This window comes from Alnus glutinosa, chromosome 3, assembly GCF_958979055.1.
Source record: "Alnus glutinosa chromosome 3, dhAlnGlut1.1, whole genome shotgun sequence".
Classification (NCBI taxonomy): domain Eukaryota; kingdom Viridiplantae; phylum Streptophyta; class Magnoliopsida; order Fagales; family Betulaceae; genus Alnus; species Alnus glutinosa.
In genome coordinates, this window is record NC_084888.1 from 12,504,869 (window position 1) to 12,515,638 (window position 10,770).

At 35.1% G+C, this 10,770-nt stretch overlaps 1 protein-coding gene across 1 annotated transcript; it reads right to left on the reverse strand.

Annotated features, from left to right (window-relative positions):
• Window positions 1-426: 426 nt before the first annotated feature.
• LOC133863181 (protein FAR1-RELATED SEQUENCE 8-like) lies at window positions 427-1,188 on the reverse strand. Its single transcript, XM_062299157.1, has 2 exons — window positions 938-1,188; window positions 427-856 (listed from the first exon to the last, which is right to left on the reverse strand). Exons 1-2 carry the CDS (start codon window positions 1,186-1,188, stop codon window positions 427-429), a joined length of 681 nt encoding a protein of 226 aa, XP_062155141.1.
• Between the last annotated feature and the right edge of the window lie 9,582 nt (window positions 1,189-10,770).

Consider the following 10,770-nt stretch of genomic DNA (forward strand, 5'->3'; position numbering starts at 1 on the left):
TTGTCAGAAACAAAAATTGTTAAAACAGAGTAAAAGAACAAGAAAAGCCACAACAAACAAGCAAAACTAAGTATCTCGACATAAGCCAAGAGGCAGATCTTGTATCTTCCTAAAATAAAAGAAAGCAAAGGCAATAATAACAAGACATCATGGATAAGTTTGTGATGCGGGATTATGGAATTATACTTGTATTGATTCCAATTTCATAGTCCTGTCGTGAAGCAGTTACAAAAGGCATGACAACTTCAAGTAATCTCATCTCAACTTCTTTAGGTGCTTGGTAAGTCTTTCATTAAAATATGTACAAAGTATTACAACAAAATCAATATTCAAAATATGTAGTTATAACAACATAATTGAACACCAAATATACAAAGAACTACCTTTTTTAACTTGTATCTTCCTCTTTTTTAAACGGTTAACCAACTATTCTCCTGTAGACTGTATTTGTGTTGACTGTAGCCTCCCTTTACTTTTTGCAACTAAAGGACTTCGCAACTTACTACATTCTTGAGACTTTCCAACAATCGCTTCGTTAGATATGACATATGTACCTGGAATGTGTTTAGAGCTTTTTCCCCTTGTTCCCTTGTGAAGCAATTGAACCTTTAACTGATTCAAACTATTCTTCACCAGCATGCGAGCTTCCTCATCTTTTGATGCAATTTCTACTACTTCATAAAAATCACAACACAACTCATCATATATTTGTGTTTCTGGGTTGTCACTCTTATCATGATAACAATTCTTAACAATGACATATTTTCGTTTCAAATCCTTCCTCCATCGGTCAAGAATATATTTGGAAGGCAACTGGTCAACCTTCTTTATCATGGTGAGTACAATAAAGGCATGCCTGCACAATATTCATTTAAGTTCAAATGATTAACATGTGCATTTCACCTCACATTCTTCATCATTGTAGTCAACACAATACCTTACTTCTTTTCTGAAGCCATCATTAACTTTGACACGATCAACAACTTCATACGTAGAAATTGCTCCTTCACTTTTAAGTAGACATGACAAACAATTCATAAGTCTCTTAAACTCCTCTTGAACTTCTTTGAATTTTTCATTGGTGTAAAGATCTTGAAATTGTTGCTCAATAGAATGAACACTTATACATGGAATCTTTTTACTGAACAAATTAAAATCATCAATACGCTCATTCTCAACCGTTCGCATCAAAGCATTATCATATTACGCAACAAATTCCCTCAACATGGTACTCGGATGCACAAAACCATCAAAAAATGCATCCATGCTCTCACTTCGATGTGTACTGGACATTCCATCCCAAAATGTATCTTTCATGTATGCTGGTACCTAGTGATGTTGCTCCCCATATAATTGACATAACCATGAATTCTTCTGAAGATTATAACGATCGAGTATTTCTTGCCATCTTTTATCAAACTCATCAGAAGTCAATGAATTATATACACAACTCAATAGAGCGCCCTTAACGTTGTCATATTCAGAGTGTGATCCAAATTTGTGCGGAAGTTTGTTCAATATATGCCATAAACAAAATCTATGTTTGGCTCTCGAAAAAACCCTTGAAATTGCAGCTTGCATAGCTCTATCTTAATCAGTTATAATTGCATTAGGAGTTAGGCCAAACATGCAATACGGGCATGCTTTAAACAACCATACAAAAGTTTCGGTATTCATTTGATATTAATGCACAGCTAAAAAGTACGGATTAACCATGATGATTCACACCAACGAAAAGCACAAATGACATTTATATTTATTGGTCAAGTAGGTTGTGTCAAATGTGATGATATCCCCAAAAGATTCATATGCCGACCTACTTCGAGCGTTTGCCCAAAATACATTTCTTAATTGACATTCATCATCCAAATCTATCACATAATAAAAGCGAAAATTTTGTTCTTGCATCCTCATGAAATAGTTACGAAGTGCTTCGACACTCCCTTCCCCAAGCAACTCATTTCTTACTTTGTTAATGTAATTTCTTACATCTTTCTCCCCAAATTGAAGATTCGCATACCCATCCGCTCCAACCATAAGAGATTTATAGTTCTTACTAGGACGGATTCTAGCTTTATCATTTAATTAAAGCATTCTTTTCACATGAGCACTCGAATGCTTATGGCATTTAAAGTACCTGGCCTTTCCTGGGCTTAAAGCATGAGTGTGTTCAAGCACAACATTTGACAAGGTAAACCTTCCTTCATGAGTTAATTTGGCATTGATCCTCGTCGTGCACCCATTTTCTCCATTGGTTTTGGCATAACAATATTAGATGATGCACTCTTTGATGTGCCCTCACGAAGACATGCAAGGGTGAAATATCTCAAGTTCCCATCATCGCCGGCTCTAGATGTTCTTCTTGTCACACCAAAGACCACTTGCTTGGCATACTTTGTATAATATAACAATACATCTTGTTCCATATCAAACATCATATTTTTCTTTGGTTCTTCAACAATTTCTTTTTGAGAATAGTATTATCTACTCCATTATTATCCTTAATCTCTTCCACATCTAAGTCACACTCAGTTTGCTTTCCAACTATATCAAAAAGAAAGAAAGAAAAAAAAAAATTATATGACACTAACAAGTTTAGTATGTACAAAATTAAAGAGTAACAATTCTAACCATTTGGAGAGTCGATTGCTTCCTTAGAGTCAATATACCTCTACAAAACGAGAGTAAGAAGAAGAACAATAGTTGTGAAAATGAAGCGATAGGCAACAATAACCCTCGAGCTTCTTTATGACTAAATGTAACTACAAAACATCTCTAAATGTCACTGAGAACAAATTTTAAATGTCAAAGAAAACTTCTCTAAAATAATAGATTGAGAAACTATAGATTTTACCTTGAATAAAATCCTTTGAATTAAAGGGGTCTAATTTTTGTTCAAAGAAAGGAACTGCTGCCGAGAGCTCTGGAGCTTCAGGTGTCTTTCATTTTTTGGTTTCTAATAACTTAGTTTCATGCTTTGGTATCAATAACTACAAAGTCACTAGCATAAAAAACATTTGGATTTTCTAATTCTTGGAAACCAAAACAACAAAAACCAAAAATGGAATATTATTTTCTCACTTTCATACATATTCTCATCAACCAAAATAGAGTAAAAAAATCATAATAGTAGATACCCATTATTACAAACTTTATTGATAAAAATTTAGAACCTAATCAAATATAATGGACCAAAAACATATATATATGCATATGTAGATAAAATATTAAATCTGAACACTCAAATTCATAGCAGATGTTGATAAAAATGTTTTTTTTTTCCTTTTTTTTTTAAGCTTTTAAAAGTATGATTCAACTAATAATAAATATAATGATTATCAAAGGGAAAGAGAAACAAACCTAGTAGCTCGACGATTAGAGTGTCATGTTTTTGCTCTGTTGCCCACTCCGTTAGAATATCAACATCCTCACGATTAGTAGCAGCTTGTGGCTTGGCTTCCATCATAGCTTGAGGCAATTCTCTACATATCTTTTTTCTTTTGCTTTTTTTTTTTTTTTTTTTTTTTTGGTGCTTTGATTGAACATTAAAAACAGGGCTTTTCAAAAACCCCCAAAAAAAAAAAAAAAAAAAAAAAAAAAAAAAAAAAAGTCATGGTAGATTTGGAACAAAGAAGATGGCTGAGAGAAAGTGAGAGGTAATTTTTTTTTTTTTTTTTTCAACTCAGAAAAGACAAGCCTCGTCTTTTCTCTTCATCATGTCACTTCCATAACTTGGCGCCGAGAAAGCGTCCATTTCTTTTGCAATTTTTTTTTTTTTTTTTTTTTTTGCGAAAATCAAATGTGTAATGCTATGTTGATGCCAATTTAGGGTGTAACTAAGTGGGAGTAAAAACAAGGTGTAAGCATAGCATTTCCCCTTCAAAGAAACCTCCCCCACAAGGTGCAGTTTGAAGTACAACAAACTCCTTGTAATTGAATATTTTTTTACAAATTCTACTGTAAAAGACAACACTTTCTCCCCACATCTTAACACAGGTCTTCCAACTATCCTTATCTCATGCCACATACTTCCCTTTACCTAGGATCAACCCACTACTCACACCCCCACAATATTTGATTCACCTCATACTATTTCCACTTTCTAAATGTCTGACACTTTATGAATTCTCATTTACCCATTTCCCAATTCTTCCTCGCAAACCCCTAATTTAACCAAGCATCCATCAGCTCCTCCATATCCAATATGATGCATCGTGGTATGGTGGGTTGCAGAATTAACAAACACAAAACTCACATCTCTTCCCAAAACAAAGAACAAAATTAAGGATTTGAGGCAACATAGGAGAAAACTCAACCTTTGAGTGTTTCTTATTAAAAGATGATGAAAAATAAACATAAACTACAATAAGGTTGTTCTAAGTGAGTTTATTTAGAAAAACAAGTCTAAACCCTACTAGGAAAACGAAATAAAACAAAACTCTGAATCACTTTAGAATAGATAAAAGTCTTGTTCTAACAAAATTTTGCAATGAAGTCCTCGATGAAACGAGCTTCAACCGGCAAGCAAACGTACGCACTTGATCAAACATGAACTTTAAGATGAATCACTTGATCAAACGTGCATCGATCATCCATCGACCGAGCCTCTCGGGAAGTCACCTTGGTCGAATGGGTATCAATCAACCATCGACCGAGACTCTATGCAAGTTCATCCCAAACTCATCCCGTGGCCTCATTCGAATGGGCTTGAGCTCTCATTCAAACGCGCACATCTTCTCTTGTTTTCTTCATGAAGTCGAATGTGGTCTTATCTACATCATCCTCCCTAGGTTGGAGAGAATTCACCATCAAATTCGCATTACAATCTAATGAATCTCTCGTGTATGGAACAATTAATATGTTTGACGTTGAAGACATCGGACGTCTTGATATGGCTCGGAAGCTTCAATTGCCTTGCATTAGGATTTATCTTTTCCACAATCTCCAATGGTTCAATCTTTCTTATAGCAAGCTTATTATACCCTTCCACAATAAACCAATCCGTAGTCTCCTTCAAATTCTACAAAATGCCGTTTTTTGTCAACACTTGTCTTGTACTTGGCCACAACATCTTGCAACTTCTTAACTATAACCTTGTGAACTTCCAGAATATGAATAGTAAGATCTTCAACTTTAGCATCCATCTGCTTCAAATCAAGAACATGTGCTAAATCCAATAGGGCTTGAGGATTAGTCTCATAGACAATATAGAAAGGACTAAAACCAGTGCTCCAAAAGAAAAGAAAAATAAAAAAGAATAAGCTATTTTGTAGAAGACCAAAAAGAAATAAAAGAAGAAGAAAAAAAAATTGAAAAAAGCCAACGTGCGTGGGATCAAATAAAAGAAAAGAAGAAAAGAAAAGTGGGTAAAAAAAAAAAAGGGAAGTGAGGGTAAACGCATCATTTTTGGTCTTTTGTTTCTAACCCTAACAACACCATATAAAAAGAGAGCTTTTCTTTGTAAAATGGGGAGAGTGCGTGTGGAGAGACGCAAGCCTGCAACCTCCAACCAAGAGTCTTCTTCTTTTTATGTTTTCTTTTATTCTTTGTAAGACCCTTAGTTTTTAATAAAGTTTTAGCATGTTATTTTTAGTCATGAGAGGCTAAAACTTCAACTAAGGTTGAAGATGAAGCCTCACTATTGATTAGATTTTGTATTTTCATGTTTTGTTCATATAATCCGAATGTATGTTTATTTCAATTCAATTAAAGGATTAAAATGTACTCTTTTAATTGATTGTTTCGATTAATATATGTACAAATGTTGGATATTCAATGTGTTTCATCCAACGGATACATTGAATTTTTTTTATTTAATTTGGATATCCATTGTGAATTGTTAATCAAACGGAAACATTGGATGCTTTTTGAATTAAATTGGATATTCATTGTGATTTGTAGAAAGGATGGATTCATTGAATCATTCAATAGGAAATTTTATGGAAATTAAAACATGCATAATTATTGCAATTCGCATCTATGAACAAACATGAGAATATGTGCTTTTATTTTTTATTTTTTTAATTCAGTTTCATTTAGTTTATTATTTTAAAACCCCAAAAATCGAAACTAGGTTAAAATATAATTAGTTTAAATAGAAATTAATTTTTGCGACACAATTCCCTGTGAATTCGACATCGCATTTGCACATACACTATATTGCAAACGATTCGTGCGCTTGTGAGTATTTTAAATTTCTCAACAAGTATGATTATAAATAAGAATGCAAATACTCTGTTTTGGGTTAAGAAAACCAAAACAATTTCTCAAGTTATTTTTCATGGTATCAGAGTCCCTCTAAGAAGCTCACACTTTTTTCCTTTGATCCAATATGGTTGAACTGAATTCACCCACATCTTCAACATCCCATTCTTCTGCCTCTTCCACTGACACAATTTCTATCAGTACTCTTGTGCCATATTTTGCTCAATTAATTAAACTTGATGACTCTAATTATCTTGCTTGGGTAGAACAATTCCTACCCATCCTTAGAAGATCGTCAATCTCGCAATCCATCGCCTTATTGATTAAGATTAGGCCAATCTTACGTGTGCGTAGCTAACGGGCTGGAATGCTAAGTGGTGGATTGCAGTGCAGTAGTAGTTTCTCTAGTTTATCTTTATCTATGTGGGGTATTAGTAGTTCAATTCTATTTGGTTCGTTGTTAGTAGTCTATCAGGTTATCTCTAGCTTGTTAGCAGTTATCTTTATCTCTTTTTTAATCTTCTTGTTAGTAGTTATCTTTATGTAAGTCACTAGTATGCTACAAGGAGTCTTAGTGTCCGTTTTTAAGTAGAACTCTATTGTATTTCTTTAAATAAGCTGCATTGCTATGGAATGAAAGGAACTAAGAAATTATTCAAACCTTGTGTTTGTACGAGTCCAGAGCTTCTCTAATTGCTTTAACAAATGAGGCTCAAGATTCCTCGAAAATCCTACAAACTAGAATTGTTTTATCTTTCTTTCCTCTAAAATAGGGAAATTAAGGAAGAACGATCCTGGTAATTTTTCAGTTCACAAACTCGTTACATGTTCAGTCACTCAAGATCGTAACAAAGTGGTATCAGAGCCAGGTTTGCCAGACCCACGTCTGGAATGACTAGAGTCTGAAGTGGGGTCTCTTAGAAAAGATATGCAAGAATTAATTAAAGGGATGAGCACTTTGAAAGAGGCACTGTCAGAGAAGAAAAGCCATGAGGATACATCGTCCTCTAAACATGGCAAAAATAAAGGAGGTTTAGGTTCGTCATAGGGGTCATCCAATACAAAATTGGCCAAGCTGGAGTTTCCGCACTATGATGGAACCGAGGATCCAGCCAGTTGGATTTGTAGGTTGAACTGTACTTTGATTTTCAACAGACGGGGGAAGAAAATAAGTTATTATTGACAACCTATCATTTGGAGGAAGAGGCACAATTGTGGTATCAGATATTCAAAGAAGACATGGAAGATATTTCGTGGGAAATTTTAAAGGGAACATTGCATGTAAGATTTGGGCCTACACAATTTGAAGATTTTTTTGGAGATTTGTCAAAATTGCGGCAAGTTGGAAGTGTTAAGGATTATCAATGTTTATTTGAGAAATTGCTCAGTAGAGTGGGAAAACTTTCTCAGGGGCATCAAGTGGGATGTTTTGTTAGTGGGTTGAAGGAAGCTATTCGGACTGAAGTGCAAGCTGCAAAGCCAACGACTTTGACTGCAGCTGTGGGGCTGGCTCGTCTCTTTGAGGCACGTGTGATGGCACAAAAGAAATCTCAATTTTCTTTTGACTCCAAACAGAAGCCATTTCAACCACACAATTCCTATCAAGCTTCATCTTCATCAAGGAACAACAGCCCACCCATTAAAAGGCTCAGTGAATCGAAGAGGAAAGAAAGGAACAATAGCTGCCTAGGAGGAATCATGATCACCGCATTCCACTTAAACAAGGGACGGGTCCAGTTAGTGTACGTCCGTATCGATATCCTCACTATCAAAAAATTGAGATTGAGAAGATAGTTTCCGGATTACTAAAAACAGGGATGATTCGGCCTAGCACCAACCCTTACTCATCACCAGTATTATTGGTAAAGAAACATGATGGTTCTTGGCGAATGTGTGTTGATTATCGAGCACTAAACCATATCACAGTTAAGGACAAATTTCCCATACCGGTGATTGACGAGCTGTTGGATGAACTGCATAGACAACAATTTTTCTCTAAATTGGACTTGAGGTCCGGTTACCATCAAATCAGAATGCATGCCGGGGACGTAGACAAGACAGCATTCCGGACTCATCAAGGGCACTACGAATTTCTCGTGATACCTTTCGGCCTCACCAACGCCCCATCAACATTTCAAGCACTCATGAATAACATCTTCTCCAAATTCTTACGTAAGTTTGTTCTTGTTTTTTTTTACGACATATTAATCTATAGTGCAAACTGGAAGGACCACATGAGTCATGTAAGAGTTGTATTAGAAATTCTGAAAGAAAACAAATTGTTTGTGAAGAGGGAAAAATGCCAATTTAGCTTGGAGGAAGTAAAATATCTAGGCCATGTTGTTACTCGAAAAGGGGTACCATTGGATCCAGAAAAAATAAAAGCAATGATGAGTTGGCCTAGCCCTAAAAATATAAAGGTTGTACGAGGGTTTCTAGGATTAACGAGGTATTATAGAAAATTCATTAGAAAATACGGAGAATTAACGAGACCCCTTACCCAATTACTTAAAAAGGATGCCTTTGGGTGGTCACCATTAGCAGAGCATGCCTTTGAGGAGTTGAAGAAGGCCATGACTAGAGCCCCTGTTTTGGCATTACCAGATTTTTCTAAGGGGTTTGTAATTGAATGTGATGCATGTGGGAGTGGTATAGGGGTTGTTTTAATGCAGGAGAGGCGCCCCATTGCGTATTTCAGCCAAGCTTTACAAGGACGGAACCTCCAATTATCCACCTACGAGAAGGAAATGTTGGCGTTAGTCACTGCAGTACAAAAGTGGAGACCATACTGGTAGCGTGTTGTCTCAACGACACGATACGTGGATTTTAAATTTATAAGTTTACCACTCGCAATAGTACGAATCGATTGTACTATAGTAAGGGTGATCGAACCACAGAGATTATTGGTTGTTTTGCGTAATAGGATATGAGAAGAGCGTATCTAACTTAATTTACCAACAAAAGTAAAAACAAAAGTTGTAGAATTGAAGCTACAACGATAAGTGAATGAAATGAAAGCAGGAAATGAAATTAACTTAAAAGAAAACTTAGGGTGTTGATCATATCCAATCCTCAACCTATGCAATGCTTAAAGTCTATATGGATCTTCCTAACATGCTTGATATGAGCGCGTAATGGGCGTCAACCATTACGACGACCTCGACATGAAAATACTTTCGTTAAGACGTAATCATAAAGCACCTAGATTTACGTTAATCAACTCCACGTAAAGATTAAACTATAATTGAAAACATTTTACTCTACCAAAGGTGTGGAGTGATTAACGTGCCCTAGATTACTACTCTATAACACATCCTAATAAGTATACACAATACACGAAAACCCTAATTAGGCCACAATGATAAGATATCTAGTTTCACACCAAATCATTCCACATAAAATTAAACTACAATTGAAAGACAATTAGACTACCAAAGGGATGAAATGATTGGTGTTCCCTAGCATACCCTATAAGGTAACTCTAATGAGAAATCATACATCATGTCAAATAGCACCATTGAAAAAGACATCGTTCTTGTTTCCAAGAACGTTGGTTTTACTCAAGACTTCAAGGAAAACTCATAGACAAGTTAAACTCTTTTTCATGAATAAATTTGATTGGAATTTTGATACCAAAACCTTTTAGCATGGGTTTTGATATTCTCTAGCCCTCAACAATCATCAAACATCTAAAGAAAATCCTAAGAACATCAAGAACACTACATGATTTTGGATAGGATTTGGATCAAACCCTAAGGACTAAATTAGCTAGACATGAATTGAATCTAAGTTAAGCATAAATTTAAAGGAAAGCAGTAAAGAAACAAGAAAGAAACGAATTAAAAACAACTATATTAAACTTAAAGAAAATCGGATTACAAGAAAGGAAGAAAATGAAAAAACAAGCTAAACTAGAACTTGAAATTAAAGAAAGGGGACAAGCTCTCTGGAACTAAGCCCAGAAATCGTGCACTAAAGGAAACTAAAAACGCAAGGAATTGAAGTGATACATCTGAGCAAATCCGAAATCTCAAAAGATGCATGTTTTAACCTACAACCCTAATCTCATATATATATAGAGAATTGGATTTACAAGAGATCATCAAGAGTGAATCCTAGCCGCACAAACAGAGTTGGTCGGCGTCCATTTCTGTCCACAAAATCCAACTTTTAATTTGGATCGCACAAAGAATGAAAAGATCTGAAAATATCTGAACTTTCTGGAAGACACGAATTCGCTCGATCGAAATTATGTCGATCGATCGAGAAGTCGATCGATCGAATTTATTGCTGTACAAATAATCGATCGATCGAAATGCCTTGGACAATTTTCCATTTTCTCAGGATCAGTTTCGAACTCAGGAAATGACTAAAATACCCTTGATGTATTTTCAGGTCTAATTCAAGTGTTTTGAATTAGATTTCGACTAAGACCTGAAAATAAGAGAAAACACTAAAACATAACAAAACGTTATATATACAACACGAACTAGGTTTAACAAATGCAATTTAAGGGGTCTTGAATCGAATAATTCAAGACTTATCACACCCCCAAACTTACATAAT